We start from the raw sequence: 25,948 nt of genomic DNA on the forward strand, positions 1-25,948 counted from the left end.
AAACCTTATAATTCCAAAACTAAACAGATAAATTTACCTGATAATTCCAATCTCAAAACTTTGGTCAACAGATTAATCATCACACACAACTGGCTCTCTCTGCTTAATTAGTGCTACTTATAAGTTTCATTTCTAGAGTCTTACAAAACACAGATTATAGAGTTCACTCTAATTATCCAAAGTAGATTGTGATTAGTTAAGGTCATGAGTCTCACTTTTAGATTTTTGTGACTTGGTCCTTGTACCTAAATACTCTCAAATACTCCTACCAATCTGAACAATAATTATGGCATTTTTTTACCCTTAACACTATCCCAATATCATATGCTCAGAGATGTAAGCCTTGTGAAACCTCCTGTTGACTCTAATAAACCAGTTGACCCAGAACATCATCCCTGATGTTGATGCTCTGTTATATATGAATGAAATCAACATTTCTCATACAATGTGTCCTGATACATATCTTCCCTCACCCCCTTCCTTTTCATCATTACTCATTCAAAATTCTGGATGCCTAAGGGCTTTGGTTGTTAAGACTATTGGTTTTACCAACAGATTCAAAGGTCTACAAACTTGTCTTTGCTTCACTATTCAATTAAAGGAACCTGAACTGATATATAGAGCCTCATGAGTGCAAGTCTCATGCATAAATCTGTAATAAAAGAACAGATATGAATCTATAACAAGAAGAAACTGACCAAGTTGTTGAATTCAATCAACACATTACATACATGGTGTTTCAAATAGAAAAATTAATTTTGTTTTGGAATATCTTGAATTGGAATTGGATTAAAGATTGAAAACCTAAAGGTTTTGCGTAATCAAGTTTGGATTTCTTTTGAGTTTGTTTTTTGACCTGACCCTGTAAAGGTAAAATACACCTTATGTATGGTTATGTTTACAAGGTGCTGTTGGAGATGCTCTAAGACTATTGGTTTTACCATCAGATCTCAATTCAAGAACCTTGTCTTTATATCAACTTACTAATCAATTAAAGGAACCTGAACTGATATATAGAGCCTCATGAGTGCAAGGCTCATGAATAAATCTGTGGTAAAAGAACAGATATGAATCTATAACAAGAAGAAACTGACCAAGTTGTCAAATTCAATCAACACATTACATACATGGTGTTTCAAATAGAAAAATATTTGTTTTGGAATATCTTGGATTGGAATTGGATCAAAGATGAAAACTGTGTAATCAAGTTTGAATTTCTTTTGAGTATATAATTCAAACCCTTTGGTTTTGAAGAAAAAACAAAAAAAAAAACTTTTTCCTTTGGATCATGATGTATTGTACAATTCATTTTTTTGGTTCATTTAATATCTTTTCATAATTTCTACATACATGATTGATTTTTAATTTTTATAGAATTCAGTTTCATCACTTTATGATTTGTTTTTCTTTTTTCTTCCTCTTTCTCTTCCTCTTTCTCTTCTTCTTCTTATTCTTCTTCTTCTTCTTCTTCCTCTTTCTCTTTTTCTTTCTTCCTTCTTCTTTCTCTTTCTCTTTCTCTTCTTCTTCTTTCTCTTCCTCCTCTTTGTCTTCTTCTTCTTCTTCTTCTTTCTCTTTCTCTTCTTCTTCTTTGACTTTCTCTATCTCTTCTTCTTCTTCTTCTTCTTTTTCTTTCAATCATCAAACCCATCAAATCATCCAAACCTTTAATTTCTCTTCTTCTTTCAATTTTCAATTTTCTTTTATTTCGTTTTCTTCTTTCAATCTTCTTTTTTCAATCTTCTTTTTTCATTTTTCTTTTTTCATCAAAATCAAACCAAAATCAAAACAAAACACATAAAAAAAAATTACAACCAAATCAAACAATTTCATTTTTATTGTATATTCTTATACTGTATATTCTTTATATATATGTATGTATGTAATTCAATTAAACCTAAACCAAAACCAAAACCAAAATGAAAAACAAATTACAAGCAAAAAAAAAATGAGAAAAATGAGAAAAATGAAAAAGAGAAAAAACAAACAGGAATTTTGATTTTTTTTTTGCAAGGTTTAATGAAACATCAGAGTTAAGAAAAAATCAGAGTTAAGAAAAAATCAGATAAAAGAAAAAAAGCAGATAAAAGAAAAAAAGCAGATAAAAGAAAAAAATCAGATAAAAGAAAAAAATTGATAAGAGTTGATAAGAGTTAATAAGAGTAGATAAGAAAAAACCCATGAAAAAATCAAAAAAAAGATAAAATCAAAGAACAGCTCAACAACATAAAAAAACTATATAATCTCCAGACTTTTTTTTTATTTTCATCATCATCATCATCATCATCATCATAAAAGAAGAGTAGAAAAAAAAGAGAAATTCAGAAAATTGGATAAACAATAAAGAAAATATATATATATATATATCAAATGTAAATGATTTTTTCATCTTCTTCTTTATCTTTGTAAGCTCAAGTTTTACAACAACAATTCAACAATCATAGTTCAACAATCATAATTCAACAATCACAAAACAATTCAACAGTGATTAACAATATAACAACAACAATTCAACAATCACAAACCAACAAACCAACAAAACACGAACCCAACCAAAAAAAGAAAAACTACGAAAACCAAGACCAAAAACAAAAAAAAAACACATAAAGAAAAAAAGCTCAAGAACACCCCACTCCAAAGCCGCTAAACCCCAGCTCCCTCAACGATGCCCAACCCCACGGCTTTCTGATGATGACTGGTAGCAGAAGCAGAAGGTGAACTGAATCTAACCTGAACACTTTCCAATAAACTTCCAATCTCTTCTCTACTCTGACCTTCCACTCCGATTCCAGAATGAGATCCACTGGTACTTGAGCTTGAAGGTCTTGAACCAGTGATGATTCCAGGTGAATAAAATAACTGAGTTGTATTACTTTCTTCTACGTTTTCTGTTCCACCACCCCAACAAAACTTACCAAACCAAAACGAAAAAAAATCAGTTAAGCTTTTTTCAAGAAAATCAGAAAAGAAACGTCAATGCTTACGTTTTGAACTAAATCACCGTAATCTGAGACTTCAAGGTTATGACCACCTTTAAGTTTTTGTTCCTGAAAAGCTCTCAAAGACTCTAAAACAGCTTGACCGTTCCCATTCCCTGCATTCCCTGCATTCCCTGTACTACTTCCAATCAAACCTGATGAACTTGAACTTGATGAACTCAACCCATTTAATCCAATCTCAACCTCAGGAGAAGTTCTACTAAACAATTCAGATCGAGGTACTGAATCTGTAAGAGTCGAATTCGAGGAAGAAGTCATACAATCCTCAAAATAAGGTGAAGAAGTTTGACTAAAACCTCCTGCTACTCCACTACCACTACCAATTCCTACTCCACTTCCATTTCCAAAAGACCATTTCCTTTCTTCAAATCTAGGTGAAGAAATCACTGCTTGTTTTAATGAAGAAGTAAAATCATAACGTGAAGCAAAAGGAGTTAATGAATTTAATTTCAAATGATTAGTGGCCGAGATGGAATCCAACTTTTTATGAGTTTCAAGCTTTGGACTTTCGCTAGGAAGATTCGGTGAAGAAGAAGAGGATGATTTAAACACAAGTGAAGATGGCATGGATAATCCTAAATCGTCGCCTACTAATCTATCTAATTCGGCTCTTAGTTCGGCCATTCGGTCTTGGGCTTGAACTTCGGTCGTCACACTCCATTGATATGGTGCTGTGCTAGGACTTGGATCAGATTGATTAGGTTCAGTTGTGATAGGTGATGTCTTACTTGAAATAGTAGTAGTAGGTGGTGTCGTACTTGAGGTTGGAAGGTTTGAAAGATCAGGTGAAGGATGATGAGGTACAACCACACTCAAAGGTTTAAAAGAATACTGATTGATTCCAGCACTTGCAGTATTAACACCACCACCCGTACTTCTAACCTTTTTAAACCTCAAATCATAATTCAAACCAGAATTATTATCCCAAATCTCACGACCATCACTGGTGAATCGAATCGCAATAAACATCTTTCTTTCTTCGATTCTAGCTAATTGATCTACCAATCTAATCGAAAATGAAAACCTATCGAATTGACCATCTTTAATAGATTCTTGATGTTCTGCCATGACTTCTGAAACCGTTTGCCATCCATCAAAGGTAAATCTAATAGCCACAAGTTTTTGAAATGATAAGTTTTTCACTTGAACTTGACCTTTTAAAGTTTTACCTTCATTAAACAATTCGATCCATCTTAACCAAACCTCTGATCCTTGAAGTTGTGCATTCAAATCTGGATTTAATGGAAAATTCTTCATTTCTAATACTAATCTACTCTTACTAATCGTCATGGGGAATGGAAACTCTTCTTCTCCTTCAGTTTCAGTTTCGATAGGTGATCCATCTCGACTTACGGCTGCTGGTCTTTGTTGACTCAAGAAATGTTTCACATGTTCTAGATGTGAATCGAAATGAACATACTTGGGTCCAGTAGGTGTAGCAGGTGCTGATTTAGCTCGGGTCTCCTTCAAGGATGATCTTACTACTTCTCCTGATTTCTTTCGTAACATGGGTGTACTTAATTCTAGTTCGCTTTCATCTATTGATAATAAGTTTTGACTCGAATTCGAATGTGGTCCGATTTCGATTCTCATCATCCCATTACTTGAACTCGAACCGGTTTCTGATTTAGCTTTCTGATGTAATGGTCTTTTGATAGGTGATGATGATGGATCTTGATTTGCATCTTGTGTGGGTGGTGAAGTGTTTGGATTAGTGGTTGAAATATAATGAATCGGTTGATTTGAAGGAGGATGAGCATAATCGTGAACTCGTACAAGATGATGAGTAACAGGTGGAGTAGGTTTGGGAAGCAGAGATTTAGGTGGAGATCTTCTGGGAAAACTTAACGGTTGAGGTTGGATTAGAGGAGTAAAGTAAGGTAAGCGAGCTCGACGAGATCTGACGGTGAGATGATCGATGGAAGGATCTAGTGATGGATGATTTGAGTTTTGTGAGAGGTTTTCAAGGTTTGAGTTTGGATGATGATGATGATGATGAGAAGTTGATTTGTTAGGTTCATGAAGAGGTGAAGCAGGTTGAACATAAATATAACTAGAAGTAGGTTCATTGAAAGTGGTAGTAGTGGTAGTAGTAGTGCTAGTAGATGAAGTAGGTGATTTGGTTAGAGAATGATTTGAAGGTGATAATGGTACTGTACCCTGAGAGAATGAACGATGATGAAGAGATCTATTGGAATTATTGTTCCGTAATAAATTAGTTCTAGTTTTAAATGTAGATGGATTGGATTCTTTTTCTGAAAAATAGATTGAGTCAGTTTAGTGAAAGAAGAATATAAGAAAAGAGAAGCAAAAGATTACTGACCATGATGATTTAGATGAAGATTAGAAGAAGAAGAAGATTGAGTGAGAGTAGGAGAAGAAGAAGAAGAATTAGGACTAGAAGAGTTTAGAGAAGGTGAGATTGGATTAGAGCATGTCATGATGGTGGATTATTTGTAACTTGAATGGGGATGATAAGATCACCAAGGATGAGATTAGAGTCAAGTTGATAAAGTAGTAAGTTGAGAAAGAAAGAAAGAAATCGAGAAAATAGAAATCAAGAAAATAGAAATCAGGAAGGAGTTTAACCAATCAAATCGAATCGAGTCAAAATGAAATTTAATTTTCAAATCAAATCAAATCAAATCACCAAAGTTGACTAATTCTAATAGTAATACGTATCATTCACACCTACTCTTCTAGTACTTTAACCATGAGAACAAATCAACCAATCAAGCAATGAACATCAAGTTTTTATGTAATCCAATCCAAATCAAATCAAATATCAAATATCAAATAGAATAGAATAGGTTCTTTTCCTTCCTTGCTTGCTTTGAAGAGGAAGATAGTCTTTGTATATGTTCTTTGGTTGAGTGAGAATCAGCTTCACTCTGGTTATTTTGAATGAATCGAATGGAAATCAAAAATGTGTAAATCAGATCACTGATAACTATTGACTGATTTTTTAGTTTGAGTTATCTTTGATTGATTGATATTTGATTTGATGACTGTTTTTTTTTTAAAGAAACTCCAATTTAATTCCACTACAAAACTATAAATCATCATGAACTTCATCATTTTTTGGGTATAAGCAAACCAAAAGAAAACATACCCCAACCTTTAACTTTTATATCTTCTAATCAAATCGCAGAAATCAACTTGAGATGAGATTTCATCATGGTTCTCTCTACTATGCAAATAGCAATATACATGTAGATGATGAAAGTTTGAAACCTCTTTAAAACCATGTGTATATGCTGGAATGTGGAGAACAATTGATGATCCGATGACGCCTTGATGACGCCATAGGTTGACCAAAATTACAAACAAACTGACTTTTCAATCTTTCACGAGTGATGTTTGGAATTCGATGTTTGGTTGGAACTCGATGACTTCAAAGAAACTGACGAGCTTTGTTGACTTCTTGGATCTTGGCATTGTGAGAGATAACTGTGCCGCAGTTGTCGGAAGTGTTGACTAAAAACATTTTTTTGTCATCTGTTTGGAGTTTGGAGTCCGATGCACGTTTCTTGAAAATGACAGGAAGTTAACCATTTATCCACACACACTCTTTCTAGTACGAAATCAGGAATATCAAAGTTTGGAATTCTTTAAATCCAAAACTAAAGCAGAAAATCAAGAAAAAAACCGATCTTTGGAAAGAAAACACTCACAACTCATCAACTAACTAACCGAACGAATTTCTTTTCCAAAAAGAGAACCAAACTTACAAGGTTTTACACTACATACGAATATTCATTAAACTTTTCTTTTCTAAACATCAGCAATCAGTTAAAGAAAACGGATTTCGGATTTATCTTTTAGGTTTTAAGAAGAAGGTGGTTAAGGAGAAGATGATTTTAATTTCAGAATTAAGTTTGTTGAGATCGGATTGGAAGTATTTGGTTGGTTTGAAAACTTTGGATCAGGTTTGTTCGGTTTCGATTATTTTGTATGGGATTAATCAGAATCATCATCAAGAAAATGGGAAAATGGAAAATGGAAAAGAGGAAAATCGAAGTCATCAAGAAAATCAAAGTAACCAAGAAACAGTAAAAGATGATGCAGTAAAAGATGAAAAAGAAGAAAAAAATGTCAGAGAAGATGGAAAAGAAGAAACAGTAAAAGAAGAAACGGTAAACGAAGAAACAGTAAAAGATGAAAATTCAAAAAAAGAATTATCAAAAAAAGAATCATCAAAATTAGAAACCCAAGAACAAATCGAATGGTTAGCAATCCAAGAAGAATGTCCACACTTAGGACAATCTTTAATCCATGCAGAAATCCAAATTGAAGATGATAATCTTATTGCGATTTGTCCTTGGCATAGGTTAGTTTTAAATTGACTATCAAAATTCTTTTCCTTGCGAAACTCTTCTTGGAAAAACTCGAAGACTCTTTCTTTTCGAAACTCTTTTCTTTTTAAACTCTTGACTTTCAAACTTTTCTTTTCAAAACTCTTTTCTTTCTTTATTTCATTAGATCCTGAATTTCTAACTTTTTCTTTGGATTTCTAACTTTTTTTGGGTTTTTTTTTTTGGTAGTTATGATTTTGATTTAAGAACAGGTGAATCTTCTACTGGTTTAAAAGCTTGTGTAATTAAAACATTTGTTAAAGAACTTGATGGGATTCAGTATTTGTTTTTTGATCGAATCGAATTTGATTCATTTAATCAAAATACAAATCAAAATACAAATCAAAAGACAAATCAAGAAAAAGAAAAAAAAGGAAATGAAGAAGAAGAAGAAGAAGAATGGAAATTATTTTCAATCACACCTATTTCCCAAAGTAAAGTCTTTCAATTCGCACCCAAAAAATCAAAACGGAAAACAAGAGTGCAGAAAATTGATAGGTTTTCGGTTTTTTTTGGTGTTTTGTAGGATTTGCAGTTCCAGAACCAAATGAAGAAGAAATCAAATCGACCATAACATCTGAACAAGAACTTCCAAGTTCATTACTAAGCTGGGCCTCTTTAATCCTCCAAACCCCAAACCCAATCCAAAAGATTCAATACACACGACACTCGATCGATTTATTTAAATCTCATCAAATCCCTCTTACAAACCAAACTGATTCGAATTCGAAAACTTTGAAATCTGAATTACCTCCTTTACAACCGGTTAGAGAAACTTCATTGGATACATTGAGGTTTGATGATTTTAAGTTTACTAAGAAGGGTAAATCGGGAAATGAAAAGAATCGGATTAAGTTATTACATTCGTTGGCTAATATTGAGTTATGGGCTATTGATTTAACTTGGGATTTGTTGTGTAGATTTGGTAATTATGGTCTAGATCAATTGAACAAACATCATAAGTTACCTAGAGAATTCTTTTTAGATTTTTGTAAGGTTTGTGTTTTTGGTTTTTTACTTAAAAATAGGGTATATTTTAGTTCATGAGGTTTTGATTGTTTTTTTTGGGTTTTTTGATTTTTTTGATTTTTGATTTTGAGTAGGTTGCTGGAGATGAAGCTAAACATTTTACTATTTTAAGAGAAGCAATTCAAAGACTTGGTAGTGATTGGGGTGAATTACCTGTACATAATGGTACGTATCAACTTGCATTGCTTTTCGTTTTCGTTTTCTTTTTATGTTTTTGTTTCATTCTTTTGGAAATACGTCTTGAGCTGAAGTGTGTCCTTTTTTTTTCTAGGCTTATGGCAATCTGCTCGTGATACTTCTCATTCTTTGATTTCTAGAATTTGTATTATTCATGTAAGTTTTCTTGAAGAAAGGAAAAATCAAAATCGGGTTTTCTTTACTTCTTGAGTTTTTTTCTTGGTTTTTCTTTTTGGTTTTGGGAAAGAAAAAATTGATCTGGGGTTTTTTGGGGTTCTTTCATCGAAAAAAAACACATGGGGGGTTTCTTTTTCTTAGCTTGTACATGAGTTGAGTTTTGGTTTTGATTCTTTATAACTCGTCCTGCAAAGTTATTAAATACTAATTTGGTTTTTTTTTCGGCGGTTGGGGTTGGTTTTGTAGAGCTAGAGGTTTAGATGTGAATCCTACTCAAATTAAAAGAGTTAAAGCAGCAGGTGATGTAAGTTCTTTTTTTCTGTTCTTCTTCAACAATAATCAAGCTGTCTTTTTCAATCAAGTTTTGAGCAAGCCAAGAAAATAATCAAATCCAATTCATCTAAAATATACTTATGCTTTCTCTGGATGTGTGTGGGGGAATGTTTAGTTTGAAACGGCTAAAGTATTAGAGATCATACATGCAGATGAAATCACGCATGTAGCTGCAGGTGAGGCCTCTTTGTTTTGGTTTATAAATCAATTCAGAAGATCCAAATATTGACGGATTCGGTTTCTTTTTCATTGGTCTGGGGGGGCGACGGATGAGTAGGACATAAATGGTTAAATTATCTTTGTAATCAATCTGATCCTAAATTAGATCCAGTTGAAGTTTTTAGAAGAGAAGTAAGTTTTCAAGTTTTCGAATATATTGACCAGTTTATCATTAAAGATTTAGTCTAAGAGGTGTTTTTTTTGGATTGTTTTTTTTGGCTGGGGGAAAATTGGAAGGTTAAATTACATTTTATGGGAAAATTAAAACCTCCGTTTAATGTTGAAGGTGAGTGTTTTTGTTTTCTTTCAAAAGTAATAGAAATTGGGGGAAGAGAAGGGAAGGGATAGAGGTTTTGATGTTGGTTTTGGGTTTTGGGATGATTTTTTAGATCGATTGAAGGCTGGTTTGGATCCTTCGTTTTATGAAAATTTGGATTAGTTTAAGTTGATGAATTGGAATAGAATGTGTTTAGGAAAGGAAAAAAATGTAAAATGAAGTAATAATCTAGAGGTACCATTTATTTGGGAATGCGTGGAAAAAGAGAGGTTTGGATTTACAGAAAATTAAAACAATGAACTCATTGACATATCAATTCTTTAATCTTTCTGGATCATCATAACTCTTAAGACTCGTGCTTATCTGTGCTCCGGTAATTCTCACAGTCTTCAAAGTATCTGGAATTACTTGTTTGGTGTTCATGAATCAATGTGATGTGATTTTGAACAGATGTGAAAGATTTTTTGTGAGATTTGTAAGTTTACAATTCAAAACCTTTATCAAAGATTCTAGTTGTAAAAGAAAAGTGAAGAAAGAAATGTAGGGTGCATTGTTGTAAGTGAAAAGATAAATTTGTTGTGATGAAGAATAAAAGTAAAGTGAGATTAAAGAAAGTATAATAAGAATTAAGAAAAGTTTAGAGAAAGTTGAAAAAGATTTAGATCCAACTCAAGATTTGATGAGTTAAGTATAATTCAGAATCAGATGATCAGATGAGAATATATTAAATCATTAGAAGTGATTGACTAAATTGTTGATAATTCATGCAGTCTGATAAGACTCAGAGCTATGATGGATTGGCTCTGATTTCTCTTCTCTGAAATTTTAAGATCAATTGCTTGTGATCCAATTAAACAAATAAGTGGAGAGAAGGAAGTTGTGTGATGAAGGTTTTGTGGCTCAAAAAAATGACAACAAGAAAGTAGTTTGGTATTAGTATTGGTGAAAAGATTAATGCTGTCTAAAAGAAAACACACACTCATATATACTTGGGAAGAACCTGGTTGCATGTATGCTTGATTTCTTAATTATCTGCATGCCTACCCTGAGTTTTGTTGCACCTGGAGTTCTGGTATCAAGAGTGAGAAGTCTTGACTGTTTTGGCACACCTGGAATTCGCGCGATTGATTCATCGCGGTCATCTTTGTTTGATTAAGAAGCATTTTTTTAATGTGAATGCATTGGTTGGGGATTGATCAATTTTTTTGGGTCGATACCTTTGGCCTAACGGCGTGGTGGGTAGGTCTTGGTTGTTCCTAAAAAAACTATTTTCTTGACGTACCAACCCTGGATCAGGAATTCATACCTCCCTCAAATTCAGACTCAGTGTTGATGAGTATGAGATATATTGGCAAAAAGTGTTGGGTAGGTAAAGAAAACAATCATTGGATTTGTCACTGACAGGGCCATGATTTTGGGCAACACCTGTCTAGTGGCAGTGCACCTCATGAAGATGTGAATGTCTACATTTTTACCCTGCGACTGGCAAGCGTACCGACCAAATACTAAGGGACGGGTGATGTGGGCTATTTTTTGTGAGTTTTTTTTGTCACACCTTACCGAGCATATTGCTCAAGCTCAAAATATGACATTTGATCAATTTTGTACGGTAAGGAATCCGTGAGTTTGAGTAAATCTACCACGAGTTGTTTACCCTGATAAGTTTATGTTTACCCTGAGCTTTACAAGTTACTTACCTAAAGTCCCTCCCTTCCACTCACGAGTATGTAATATAAGATTTGAAACTTTATCAAATATCCCATAATAGTGATTGACAGCGATGATCACAATGAGGTGTTGAATGTTTGTGATAAGATACTTCTTATCTTTCCAAAGTTAATCCTTCATATCATGATCTTATCAGGTCCATTGTATTCACAAAACGAGTATCTTGATCATCATCTATAAGATATGTAATTCCAAGTCTTGCAGAACGTTCTTCGTATTCCTTTCATAAAAATCTTCGCGACTCTCTACACAGCTACTTCTTACATATTTACTCAGGTCGTTTCGTCGGCCAGTTGTCCCCGTCAAACTCCCAATTTATTTCCATCGGGGATTATCATGCTTATATATATGCAGGATCAAATTTGACAAACTTGTCCTGCATAGGTTACCTTGGAGTCTTTTTGGTCGGTGATTTGTAGACGATCTATAGGGAGACGTGGGCTTGATATGTCATGTCTTATCAGTGGAGAAAAGAGTCTTTTTAAGAGATCTGCTTTTTAAACACTCCTGTCATATGTTGCTTGTTACAAATTGTGGACACGATGTATACTTCTAAAAGTTGATCAAGTGGGGGTCCGGTCACAAATAAAGGCAATGTATAGAAACTTAACCATCGATTGTCACAAACGAACTGAAGTAACATGTTTACCTTTAATCTGTTCCAGATACGCCGTGGTGATGTCCTCATCTTGGGCAAACTCTCATGATGGCAGGGATATTATCTGAGGGTCCAAGGGATCAAAGGTCAAGCTGATGATATAAACTCAGATCAATTAGATACCTCAATCGTCTTGGTCGATTATCTTTGGCTCTGTCTAGGGTTATTGTAGTGCATCGAGGGCATTGAGATACGCGGCTGCTTGTGATCAACAGTCCGATGGCTATGATGATAAGTTATGAATCGCCTACGATTTGAAGAATTGATCAATCGATAAGTAAGTAAATGACGTGCTGACTTTCTCGCGACCAAGAACATCCACACATTTTCAAGCGCGCGAGTCGGACTGGTATATATCAGACTAAACAGCGTTCGACATTCGGAATTCCTTCGCCTGCTTGAGCGAAGCAAGGTGGAATCAACCTTGAATCTCCTTCCATCAAACGCGCGACGTTGTGGTGAGCCGCACGCCAGGGGAAGAAGGTAGGTTAAAGTCTCGAGGTCAAGAGGTCAGATATCATCCTTGTTGCAACTTGCAACCGCTGGGTCACTTTTGAGATAAAAGCAGAGGAACATCTGGAACACTGTTTCAAAAGATTGCTCGACTCTTGGAGTCATTGAGCATGAGCGGGCCCGAGAATGTTCTGCATAGAATACAGACTATCGGGTGACGTTTCAGGCTTTCGAGCCTTTTCGAATTGTTTCAAGCATTCAAACGTCAAGATGAAGCGGAACACAGCGGGATACTGCGGGTCAGATGAGATTTTGTACCCCTCGTTGGGATGTGTATGACGTCCATCTTGACGAGAGAGCACATCGCCAGAGGATTCAATTTCTGCCCAGTGCCAACGATCTCCTTAACTACATCCCTAAAAGATTCCCTCTTCCAGGATCATTCTCATTTTTCTAGTTGTATTGTTTAGCTGATCACGCTTCCCTTGGAATCGAATTACAGTACCTCCTTTGAGTTCTTTTCGGCAGCAATTCGTCGTCAAGCCTGGCTCGAAGGCCCTGCTGGTACACTTCCTGAAGGACACAACACCCTTAGTTGACATCTTTTGTCTATTCTTTTATCTCCCTGGTCACCTTCGTCAGCAGAACCCCTCTCCTTTTGGCACCCGATACCCACTTCTTGGACACCAACGGTCATCTTGAACATCAAGCCTTTATTTCTAGCCAGATCGTTTACGCTCAAGTCCTGTACTCTTGAAGGACACACCATTACGCTGAAGCACGTTTTCGACCGAAGGACAAAATCATTGCTTTGATACTCAGTTTAAGTCCGGCCATCCATCATCCTACGACACATCTCGTCTGGCTGCGTCTTTGGATTGTCATGCGTTGAGACTTCCACCGTACAAATTCAAGAAACCAATCAACTCCGATACCCCCCTCAGAAATGGATGAAGATAGCTCTTCTTCATCGAGCTCCTTACTGAAGCGAGATGAGCAGTCAAATCATCTTAAACGTCAATTACTTGGAATTCCAGACGTTCCAGATATAAAAGCGGAATTAACTGCAAACAAAGCACCAGGCTCGCCTCCGACTGGAGCAGGGCCATCACCATCGCCTCCGACTGGAACAGGGCCTTCGACAGGCACTGCACCTTCGTCTCCTTTGCCTGCCACTCCCTCGCCGACCCCTGTTCCGAATACGAGTTCGAACACTCCGATACCACCTGGTCCAACGTCTCAGCCTGCACCTGCCGCCACACCAGCACCCAACGGCCTGACACCTACGTCTCCTAACAACACTAATTCTCCGCTCGCACCTTTTGGCCCCGCTATCAATGGCAATGGCACAACTACTCCTACAATATCTCCAAACTCGTCTACTCCAATTCCTGGGGGAAATACTACCTCTCCAACCGCTTCCCAAAATACAACTCATCCGACCAATACTACCACCTCTGAGCTGCCCACTAGCACAGGAAATACTACAGCTCCTTTTTATAAGCCACCGCCCAAGCGGAACAAGGATAATGGGATCGCCACCACTACAGTGAAGACTATGGTCTTGGTTGTATGTGTGATTGCTGTAGTTTATTTCCTTTGGACTATCATCAGAAAGTGGAAATTCAAACCGAGTCGGAAATTTGAACAAAGATTGGAAGATTATGATGAAAACCTATTCGATCCTCGTCCTCCTTGTAAGTATTCACAGTATCACGCTTTTTTGAATTGCATTTCGAAATTGTGACTGATTAGTGTTTGTTCTTGATTTTGAAAGCTTTTGGTGAGAAACGTTATGACTCACACTTGCGTCCTTCCTCGATCACTTCTGCTTCGAGTCCTTCTTCTGCAAATCGTCGAGGGAATGGACAATTCCTCGGCGATGGAAATTATCCAGGCCCAAATACATCAGTAAGTGGTTACAGTCAGCCTGGTCCTAGGGTTGGAGAGTTTTACAGTCATCCGTATGAAACCCACGTAAGTACAGCAGACTTTTCGAGAAAGGAACATTGCTGGAGTGATTTTTCTGATCTTAATGATACCAATTTCTGTAGAATGTCGACGACCCCACCAGCTTATCCCTCGTCTATCCTCCGAAAAGAGGCTACACGCTTGAAATGGATTCACCCGATACTGCTTATGCAGGTCCCAAAGACAAAGAACCTACCAAACCACGTCCTGTTTTTGAATCCAACATACATCGTCTTTCAGATCTGAGCCTAGGTGCAAAGTTTGGAGCTTAGTGACGAGCATTGGGGGAAATAGAAGCTTACATTTACGATTCTACCACTACCACAGAGAACTATCAATTGGTATTGATCTGAACCTTTTCTTGATCTTGGTCAGGTGATGAAGCCTTGTTCATTTTTCCACTGCATTTTTTGGAATTTGAAAGTTTTGCATGCATTAACCTTTTTTTTCTTTACTTTCGACTACGGTTGTAATATTATATTTGAACCACTTTTGTTTTTCACTTCATAAATCTTGACATCTACTATCCTTTTGATTTCAAACGTCCCAAAGCGGTCATAGGAAAACATTCAGTACAGCATAGATCTATGTATATATTTGTATTTCTCTTCTTTCTTTCAAATTGCATTTCAAAATATACAACTATTATAAAATTCATAAATTCATGGACATTGGAAATTATTGTTTAATTTGGGATTTGCCCTTTTCCCCTCAAATGCATGGAGCTCATCTATATGGATATCACCCATCTCACGCCTGCACATTGCTCTATCAGCGCAGGCATCCTAATTGCCACGCCTGTATCTTATTTTAAGATTACCGCATTGCTGGCATTAGGTTTCTAAGTCTTGCAATATATGCAATCACTGCAAGTATTGTGAATCTTTTTATTTTGTTATTTTCTATTGAGAAACCAATAAAAATGTATGATTTGATGTCTTGCACTTGTGGATCTACCGTAATCAGAGCTATGTCATCAACAAAATCCAACAATGATCAAAGAGAGAGGTTTTGCCATTTTCCCCCTTCACACCTAAGCCACTTCCAGGTTGATCCATAGACAGTTTGATGAATACATGACTTGCTTCAGCGCTATACCGTAACACCTGATTCTACTAGTATATAGCTTATGACATATATGCAACTTTCTCAGCAAGTGGAAGCCATTGATTTATCCATGGCTTCATGAAGAAAATTTGGAGTCCAGCATCTCACCCTCTCAGACTTTCCCCTTTTCCCACATCCAAAGGCATACATTGAGCTAGCTTAACACAAGCCCCACCCAGCACGGCACCCGGATCCTGCGGAGGAGGATCGAGGTCCCTACTTCTTCTTTTCGAGTCTATCTTGCTTGTCAATTCTTGATTTTTTTTATTGTCATTTCATAGTGATGTACTACTAGAAATGCGGTTAATCTGTGAGTTTCAGGTTGTCACTGTCAGCTTTGTAAAAGCTGCACACGCTGATCGAAAAGGTAAACGAGACAATCTGAGGGTAAAAAGGATTGTCGGGAAAAAAATGTTCAAGTTTGATAAAGAAAAGGAAAATAAGGTAAACAGCGGATTGAACCCTTTAGACCCCAAAGTTCAACATTAAGATCAAAACCATTCGAATCATAACACAAGTGTATGATGTCATGAAGAAAATCGAAGAAAGATTATCCCTACATCATTCAAAGAGTGCACTATTGAACTGTTCAAATATCCATGGCTTCATTCAACTTTAATAGCTGATGAAACACCATGATCCTTGACTTTACAGGTGAAATATGAAAGCAAAGACAGTCAAAGGAGCTGCCCTATGCATCATCAACTACAAGTGGCCGCCGAAGAAGACTAAAGCGATTCCTTGCAGATCCTGTTCCCTGGGTAGCGGACTGATGCGCTATGGATATGCAAAAAGACAATTCATCATGATGCGAGTAAAACGTTGAAGTGGAGAGGGTCGATTATTTGAACATGAACAGTGGATCAGGTTAAACGCTTACCAGCATAGCCCCATGATAGCTCACGATTCTCATTGTCAAAGGGTTTTTGATCATGGAATAACAAAGTTATGTGCAACAAGCAGTGACTTCATCTTGGAGAGAGAGGTGCCAATTTCTCGAATGTCGCTCAATGACGTCCAAGACTTGCCCTCCCTGTGAGGTTGCCATGTATGCTAATTCAGTCGAAGTCGCCGCTACCAATGACCTTGCAAAGGTGACTTCTCAGACGAACAATTAATCGTCGAGAATCCCTTGCCTACCAAGTTACCTATCTGTTACCGAGATATATTTTCAACCTTAATGTGTTGCTGTTTAGTCACCGTTGTGCTCACAAACCATCGGTTTTAGTATTTCCGATTGACACTCAGAACAGTAAGAATTTCGTTGTACCAGTTTTCATGTCTTAGTCAGCCAACCTTCCAAATATGTTTTCCTCAACTTTTTGAATCGAACTCTCAAGTCAATTTTCGAAAAGCTATGAGTCCTGAAGCTTTTCCTGGGGATTTATTTTCTTCAACAGAGCAAGCGGAATCGACTCTTGTCAAGCGAGAAGGTTTACTTGGTCTTGGATTGGACGTAGGTCTCAATCTTGGAGGTGATAAAAAATCTGAAAGTCGTACTTCAAGAGGTACCACACCAACTCCTCAGCCAATATCTAAGACGCCCATCGCTACTTCAAATCTTCAATCCCCATCTCCAACTGGCCCTCCAGCCACTGGAGCTAAATCCGAACCACCAGGCAAGGTCAGTCCTGGAACCAAAGCTCCTGGCGCACCAACCAATGGTGAAGCACCCTCAGTAATCACTGCGGCCAATGGAGGTAGTCCAGAAGCACCAAAAAAAGCTGGGTCTAGTGACAAAATCCCAGGTGAACCTGGTGATTCCCATCCAGTCAACACTCCGTCAAATGGAGGTACACCAGAAAAGGCTCTCCCTGATAACAAAAATCCAGATGCACTCACCACTAGTGAACCTCCAACAAAAACTCCAGTAGTTGGGAACAATTCTGATCCGCCAAGAAAGACAGGCTCCAACGATCAAATTGCAATCGGACCCAGCGTTGACGCACATCCGACCAACAATCCGGCTCCTGTGCCACCATCTGTGACTCCAACAACCAGTAGCACTTCGAATACGACACGTTCAGGTGGTACCAATCCGACTCCCAAAACATCGCCAACACCCGCTTCCAGGCCTATCTCAGACCCAGTCCCTCAAGGTACCCCATCTACCACGGGTGAGGTAGGTAACTCTTCAACGCGGATTCGTGGAAGCGATATACACACCCCGTTCTCTCAACCCACAAAAGTTCTTCCGCAAGCCAACTCAACCAGTGTTGATAGCTCTCCAGTTCCATTAGATACTCTGCGACCTGGAATCTCAAAAACTCCGAAATCTTCACACAAGTCTTCGAGCTCGCAAAACGAATTCACTACGACATTAAAGATTGTATTACCTATCGTAGGTGGTATTGGTGCACTTTACATCCTATGGACTGTCATAAGGAAATGGAAATTCCGACCAAGTCGTAAGTTCGAGCAGAGATTAGATGGATATGATGTCTTTGAACCACGTCCTCCCTGTGAGTCTTGATAACAAAGCTTTTTTTTCTTACAAAAAAAAACAAAATCATCACATCACTTACCGAGAGAATTTTTTCGTCTCTGATGTATCTTTTCTAGCCTTTGTTGAAAAGAGCTATGATCGAAATTATCCATCCCATTCTGAATTTTATTCAATGAATCATACCGAAAATGGATCGAGCGCTGGTCACTCAGATTACTATAACGATGGAGTTCAAGGGAGCGGTAGTGGTCATACTCCTATTGAACTTGTCTACCCAACTATGAAGGATGGGTATGAGTATAATCGATATTCTCCGCAAAGAACTTTTACACTTCCTGGGTCAAGCTCACCTAGACAAGATCCAGCCAATGATTATTTAACTCAACAGCAGGCTTATGCAGATTTACATGCAACGCTTCAGTTGCCGCCTCCGGTATTTGTGTCAGACTCGCATATACCTTCTTGGTATGAAATGGGAGTGGACCCACAGCCCGTTAAACAATGACTCAGTTGAATCAAGGCAAAATCTCTGGAACCTCGAAGCTAGATCATTGTTGGTTTTGCAAAATATATACTTCAGGTAATTTGCCATTCCCATCAAGTCTTCTCAGGTTCATATTATAGAGTCTGTCAGTTGTATTTATGATGAACAGTAACTACTTGTTGCTCTCCTCTAATGTTGGTAGTTCTAGTTCTTCTTTCATTTTTTTTCAACTGATTAAAACTTTGTTTTCCCTTCAAATTTGATGCTGTATAAAAAAGATTCTTGTTTGTCTTAATTTTGTATTTAAAATTGACAAGACTTTTTCTAATGATCTGTCAAATAATTGATATCTTGTAGTGTTGTGATTTCCTACAAATTTTGTGATATAAATTTGAAGGACTTTTCAGCTATCACTTGTTTTTCTCTCTTTTAAATGAATTTTATGTCATCTAGATTTAACTCTGGATGTTTTATCAGATACTCGAGTCCTAAACATACTACCAAAAAATGGACCAGGAAGATGATCATTGAGTTTCTTTTTTGGATCATTTTGCTGGAGAATTACACCTTTGGTCAGGACAGGGGTTTTCATCATACTTTAAATTTCAGCCTGTTCTAGTTGGTTTGCTACTAGATTGTACCAACTTCAATTCATGATCTTCAAGAAAATGAGGTCTTGTGGAGTTTGAATCTTGCTGGGCCAAATAACTTTTGTTAAAGCATCCAAAACTCAGGCCTTCAGATGTTGCCATTCTGAATCTGACACACACATAAGGTGGATTTTATGTGTGCCCTTCGGGCCTACAGATTTTCTTTCTTTTTTTATTAGGCCTTGAAGGGGACTTGATCAAGTTGAGCAAACAAGTCTTGCATGTCAAGGACTCAATGGTTTGAGGTAAAAAAGGAACTCCAAGATACAGACTATTGAATATGTATTGAAGACATGCAGTGAAAATATCACCCCCTGTATCCGCCAATATTATGCTTGAGCCTTCAAAATTCCTTTGAAGGTACAAATCATTTGTCACAATCAGGTTCAGCTGTGGTATACCTGGCAGGGAAACGGTCTGGGATGGGTCTACCTCATGCACACATTAAACAAATCTCAATCTTGATAATGAATGAACAAATTGAGCTGTAAGTCTTGAGGCTGAGCACACTGATTTTGGCTCTGTATGTACAGTCATTTTCAAAAAGGATGAAAAGACGAGCACAAAAACTTGGTCATGTGGTCCGTGCGCGCGGCGGATGTCGCCGGAATGTGGGTGAATCCCGACAGCCACATACCGCCGATACAGCTCACACATAGTGCTTTTTCGGCCTTACAAACAAGTTCAATTCGGTTTTTTGACCTGGTAATTATATTGTTGATGGCACTGTGGCATGAAGCCGCTGCCGTGATGAATGTATCCTGCCTGGGCAGCGTGTTCGAAACGGCTGCGTGGTCTTTACTTTTACGGTCTCGGCAGATTTTCAAATGACATAAGTTTTTGCTTGTGAGGAAGTTTTCATCAGTTTATTGCTGCTCAGGTATAGCAAAAATAACCGTTTTTAGATGATGATTGTGGTGTTAGCACATTCCCATCAATTGTCCTAAGGCCATCCCCAAAACTCGGCAAAAAAGAGTCCCTTTCGAGGCTCGAACCGCATCAGCCACTCCAATACTTCTTCGCCATACCGTTCGACAATATCAACTTTCCAAAGGAGCCTCAAAGTCAGGCTATATCGAACAATTATAAAGCTACAGTTCGAGATTTGTAGACTGTATGAGAACATTGCCGATATATGGCTGTTGGGATTCATCCACATTCCGGCAACATCCGCCGCGCGCACGGACCACATGACCAAGTTTTTGTAATCGTCTTTTCATCCTTTTTGAAAATGACTGTACATGGTTTTTGATCACACTGTAATGTTGACCCACATCCTGGGGAGACTTGTCAAGTATTCTGTATGTCTTTTGAAGAAGAAATTGTCCAGAATTTCATATGAAAGACACAAGGGGATTTGTGGTTGCTATTGAATTTGCAATACAATAAGATCTAATACTTGAAAAACTTGTAATCTCACTTTGTGAAAGACAATTTACAACATATATTCTAGAAACACCAACTCATATCAGATATCCTATTACCATGAAACAATCCATAAACTCAACTAAAAGCTACACTGTTTATAACACACTCTGATTTGCAGCAAGGGACTTAACTATAACAAGGAAGCACAGTTTTGCCTATAAGGAAATGAAACTTTGGCACTAGAAGTTTTTGCTCTTATAAAACTTTGTGGCCTGATAGTGAAGTTTTCTAGGGCCAAAGACCTTTTATGGGCATCTTGATTTAGAAGTCCAATACTGGTAAAAAGATAGCAATTGCTCAGTTCCTGATGATCATGTAATCAGCTGACAAGTAGGAAGAATTTGGAAAGAATTTAAAAGTAAAAAAAAAAATTAATGCTCACCCTGTGTTATGATCTTACATGTCACCGCTCTGTGACACACACTATTATATGTCACTGATTAGATTACTATCTAGTGCGCATTGCGCCAGTTGTATTGCTCCTCATCTGACAATCTACCTAATAGCCAGAACCCACCATTGCTGTGCCACGACTCTTGTCGAGAACCCATCACCAGGCCTTAACATATTGTCAGATCTCAAAAAGACAAGCCTCGAGGCATCAAGCAAGAATCAAACCGAAATCACCTTATTAGAATTAGGACTTTGATTAGATATCGAACATTAAGAACTCAATCGATTATCGAAGAAGTAGAATTGAAACTTACCACATCATCGGATTTAGATCTCAGAATACATTAGAAACTTTAATCCAAGATTCAGGACTCAACGTGAAGACTCCTGCACCCCAGACCTTGAAATCGATCTCCCGGACTTTAAACTTCAGAATTGATCAGAACTTTGATTTTCGATTAAGAACTATAACTTTGATAACCCCGCAAAACACCGATCACGTCTCCCTCGTACAGAATCCCCCAAGACGACGTCGATCTCGACAGTGACTCCGAACCGAACTTTGTCGACGTTCCCACAGAACCCCATCCTTCGCTGCAGGCCCCCCCTCCAAGCACACCTGATACAGCTATGGAAGAGATCCAACGCCAGATCCTCGAACTCCAGACCTCGTTAGCTCACGAACGAGGGCTGAGGGAACAGGCTGAGGCTAACCAGCGCTGCGCCGAAGAACGGTTGATTGCTATCGAGTCGCACCAGGCTTCGACAGCCAATGCTCAACCCGCGACGAACCCATCGCCCAATCCCGCAGCTATGAGCATGCCACCTCCTACTCTTGGAGTAGCGCCTGTCCCAAAGGGACCTAAGGTATCAACCCCGGACAAGTTTAATGGGACTAGGGGAGGACCAGCAGAAGTTTTCGCGAGTCAAATCCAACTCTATATGATGGCTCATCACTACTTGTTCCCCGACGATCAGAGCAAAGTTGTGTTTGCGCTGTCATATCTCACCGGAACCGCGAGTGCTTGGGCTCAGCCTTTGACGATGGAATTACTTGACCCGAAGACAGCTCATCTTTTCACCTTCGACCGATTCGTACAGAATTTTAAAGCCATGTATTTTGATACAGAGAAGAAGGCTAAAGCTGAGAAGGCGCTTAGATCGTTATCGCAAAAAACCACCGTGGCGGCATACACCCACAAGTTCAACTTGCATTCCCATAACACTGGCTGGGAAGTGCCCACCCTGATCAGCCAGTACGAACAAGGGCTGAAACGCGATATTCGAGTCGCCATGGTCTTAGTTCAAGATGACTTTACTTCTATCGAGCAAATTTCAAATCTCGCCATCAAACTCGACAACAAGTTGCACGGAGCTATCGACACATCTACGTCACTCAGTGCCCCTACCAGAGACCCTAACGCGATGGACATATCAGCGTCGTTCACCAGACTCTCTGACGAAGAGAAATCCAAACGTCTACGAACGGGATCCTGCTTTCGCTGCGCCAAACAAGGCCACAGGGCTAACGAATGTCCGGATAGGAGGAGTGATCGTGACCGTGGGAAGAAGAGAGATGTGTATGGAGCCAAGATTGCTGAATTGGAAATGAAGTTAGCCGCAATGGGAGATAAGGGAGAAGGATCTAGTCGATCAGATAATTCAAAAAATGGAGGCGCTCAAGCCTGACGGTTGTGCCAAGCTTGAGCAAAAGGGGATTAGTAGAGACTTTAGAATTAGGAGCCAGCGCAGTTGTAATTTGCAATAATGACGACCCTCGTCTGTTTTTGCCCGTTTCCTTTTCTTTGTCCCATGTCCCCCGAGCCACACCATTTAGAATACCACCAGCCCGTCTTTTGATTGACTCCGGCGCAACTCACAACGTGCTAGGAGAGGCATTTGCCAGAACAGCCGGTCTACTCCAACACGCGATTCACACATCAAGAGACATATCAGGCTTTAACGGATCTCGATCAACTTCATCTTACGAAGCCGACCTCACCATCGACCACGACCCTCACGCATCACGATTCATCATCACCCCCATCAAGAACACCTACGATGGGATCCTTGGGATGCCCTGGATTCGCGACAACCATCACCGCATTGACTGGATCAATGGAACCGTCAGGACACCGGAACAGGTTTCTGCCTCTGCAGTAGCAGAGTCGTCTTACCCGACAATACCCTTACCAAACCCCGAAGTGGAAGTGGCGAGGGAAGCTAGGCGTAGTGACGAGGGGATGTGCGTTGTGAATAATGCTCTAACATCCCCGCAGAGTAAGTCTTCTCACTCTTTCAATCACGCTTTCAAAGAAGAGACTCGCAAGCCACTACATCCTCTACAGAAAGTACCCGTGATCCAAGAGACTCTCAACGAAACGGAAGGCATCACAAACCCAATCACGACATTAGACCCGATTGCAACTGTTTCTACAGTTTCGTCGAGCCCGCACAACCCCCCTGAGGATCCTGAGGAGACGCTTTTGGGGAAAACTAGGGACTTTGACGAGGGGGCGCGTGTCAGAAATGATACTTTCACGCCCCCGCAATGTGAGTTCAACCCAGACATCATCGCTAAACTCCGTGAAGCAGCTAGCAAGCCCCTATGCCATTTGAAATTCCCATCACAGGTCAACGTAGACGCGGCAAACACTTCTTGGTCAACATCCGCACGACTAGCAGCCGAAAAGAAGAAACTCATGCCAGAGAAGACAATTGAAGAACTAGTCCCAGCAGTCTACCACCGGTATATACACATGTTTTCGAAGTCAAAAGCCCAAGGCCTACCCCCAAGACAACAATACAATTTCAGAGTTGAACTTCTAGAAGGCGCCCAACCTCAAGCAAGTCGTATCATCCCTCTATCACCCGCGGAGAATGACGCACTAGAGGAGATGGTCAAGACAGGACTGGATAACGGGACTATCAGGCGCACAACCTCACCGTGGGCTGCACCGGTACTCTTTACTGGAAAGAAGGATGGTAACTTAAGACCATGCTTTGACTACCGTAAACTCAATGCAGTCACGGTCAAGAACAAGTACCCGCTACCTTTGACTATGGACTTGGTCAATAGTCTATTGGATGCCGAAGAATTCACGAAACTGGATATGCGAAATGCCTATGGTAATCTTCGAGTTGCTGAAGGCGACGAAGACAAACTAGCCTTCATATGCAAAGCAGGCCAATTCACACCATTGACTATGCCTTTTGGACCTACGGGAGCCCCAGGGTATTTCCAGTATTTTATCCAAGATATACTGATGACCCACATTGGGAAAGACGTAGCAGCATTCTTAGACGACACCATGATCTATACTAAGAAAGGAGACCATCATGTAGCAGTTGTCAATGCAGTCTTGGAAATATTCAGCAAACACCATCTATGGCTCAAACCCGAAAAGTGTGAATTCTCGAAGACAGAAGTGGAATACTTAGGACTTTTGATATCAAAGAACAAAATCAAGATGGACCCGACCAAAGTGGCAGCGGTATCAGATTGGCCAGCTCCAAAGACGGTGACAGAACTGCAAAGGTTTATTGGTTTTGCCAATTTTTACAGGAGGTTTATTGATCACTTCTCTCGAACCACACGACCTCTACACGACCTCACAAAGGATAAGACTCCTTTTGTTTGGGATCAGAAATGTGACGAAGCTTTTCAGAAACTCAAGACAGCATTTACATCAGCACCCATATTGAAAATAGCCGACCTGTACAAACCTTTTGTACTAGAGTGCGATTGCTCAGACTTCGCCTTGGGCGCCGTACTCTCTCAAAAGTGCGAAGATGACGGTCAACTACACCCGGTCGCGTATCTGTCACGTTCATTGGTTCAAGCGGAACGAAATTACGAGATTTTCGACAAGGAATTACTGGCCATAGTTGCGTCCTTCAAGGAGTGGAGACACTACCTTGAAGGGAATCCTAATCGTCTCGACGTCATAGTTTACACTGACCACCGGAATTTGAAGACTTTCATGACCACCAAGCAGTTAACACGGCGTCAAGCCAGATGGGCAGAGATCCTGGGATGTTTCGATTTCAAGATCAGGTTTAGACCGGGAAAACACGGCATCAGACCCGATGCGTTGTCTAGAAGGCCTGACCTAGCCCCTACGAATGACGAAAAGCTAACTTTTGGTCGATTGCTTAGGCCGGAGAATATCACCCATGAGACATTTCAAGCCGACATTGACAGCTTCGAATCATTCTTTCAAGATGAAGAAATCTCATTGGAAAACCCCAAACATTGGTTCGAGGTTGACGTCTTGGGAGTCTCAGAGGACAGAGACGGAGAGGTAACACCAAACGACAACGAGATTATTGATTCAATTTGTCAGAGTACCGCAGATTGCCCGAGACTACAAGAACTCATTCAGGTTATTGATAACCCAATTTCTACAAGCATCAAGAAATCAGTATCTCACTACCAAGTCGTGGATGGCGTGATCTACAAAGGCGGCAGGATCGAAGTACCGGACAATGACAAGATCAAATATGCAATCCTCAAGAGTCGACACGACAGCCTGTTAGCTGGACACCCTGGTAGAGCTAAAACACTCGCACTAGTTAGGAGATGTTTTAATTGGCCTTCACAAAAGGCGTATGTGAACAGATATGTTGACGCATGTGACTCTTGCTTACGGACAAAGACAAGTACAAAAAGGCCCTTTGGTGCTTTAGAACCACTTCCCATACCCGCAGGCCCGTGGACAGACATCAGTTACGATCTGATCACTAGCTTACCGGAATCGAAAGGCCACGACAGTATCCTGACGGTCGTGGATCGATTGACGAAGATGGCCCACTTTATCCCTTGTAAAGAATCAATGAAAGCTGACGAACTAGCAGACTTGATGATCCACAACGTATGGAAATTACATGGGACGCCGAAAACCATCACTTCAGATAGAGGTAGTATATTTATATCTCAGATCACCACTGAATTGGATCGGAGACTTGGAATAAGACTACATCCATCAACAGCCTATCATCCAAGGACAGATGGACAATCTGAAATTGTCAACAAAGTTATTGAACAATACCTGAGGCACTTTATAA

The 25,948-nt window shown here is 39.2% G+C and overlaps 4 protein-coding genes across 4 annotated transcripts; 3 read left to right on the forward strand and 1 right to left on the reverse strand.

Annotated features, from left to right (window-relative positions):
* Positions 1–2,640: 2,640 nt before the first annotated feature.
* On the reverse strand, positions 2,641–5,437 carry MELLADRAFT_86936 (carbohydrate-binding module family 21; the record flags this gene model as incomplete). Its single annotated transcript, XM_007403962.1, has 4 exons — positions 2,641–2,907; positions 2,982–4,271; positions 4,350–5,251; positions 5,320–5,437. 4 exons carry the CDS (start codon positions 5,435–5,437, stop codon positions 2,641–2,643), a joined length of 2,577 nt encoding a protein of 858 aa, XP_007404024.1.
* Positions 5,438–6,549: 1,112 nt separating this feature from the next.
* On the forward strand, positions 6,550–10,017 carry MELLADRAFT_46386 (uncharacterized protein; the record flags this gene model as incomplete). Its single annotated transcript, XM_007403573.1, has 11 exons — positions 6,550–7,326; positions 7,541–7,785; positions 7,908–8,347; positions 8,455–8,545; positions 8,652–8,713; positions 8,876–8,886; positions 8,981–9,038; positions 9,183–9,243; positions 9,345–9,418; positions 9,524–9,572; positions 9,676–10,017. 11 exons carry the CDS (start codon positions 6,851–6,853, stop codon positions 9,723–9,725), a joined length of 1,617 nt encoding a protein of 538 aa, XP_007403635.1.
* A 3,331-nt stretch (positions 10,018–13,348) lies between these two features.
* MELLADRAFT_58549 (uncharacterized protein) lies at positions 13,349–14,645 on the forward strand (the record flags this gene model as incomplete). Its single annotated transcript, XM_007403574.1, is given in 4 exon segments — positions 13,349–13,972; positions 13,992–14,099; positions 14,158–14,379; positions 14,457–14,645. The coding sequence occupies 4 exon segments, from the start codon at positions 13,349–13,351 to the stop codon at positions 14,643–14,645; spliced, it is 1,143 nt and encodes a 380-aa protein (XP_007403636.1).
* A 2,192-nt stretch (positions 14,646–16,837) lies between these two features.
* Positions 16,838–18,431, forward strand: MELLADRAFT_101196 (uncharacterized protein; the record flags this gene model as incomplete). Its single annotated transcript, XM_007403575.1, has 2 exons — positions 16,838–17,942; positions 18,043–18,431. The coding sequence occupies 2 exons, from the start codon at positions 16,838–16,840 to the stop codon at positions 18,429–18,431; spliced, it is 1,494 nt and encodes a 497-aa protein (XP_007403637.1).
* Between the last annotated feature and the right edge of the window lie 7,517 nt (positions 18,432–25,948).

The sequence above is a fragment of the Melampsora larici-populina genome (assembly GCF_000204055.1).
Source record: "Melampsora larici-populina 98AG31 unplaced genomic scaffold MELLAscaffold_1, whole genome shotgun sequence".
NCBI lineage: Eukaryota > Fungi > Basidiomycota > Pucciniomycetes > Pucciniales > Melampsoraceae > Melampsora > Melampsora laricis-populina.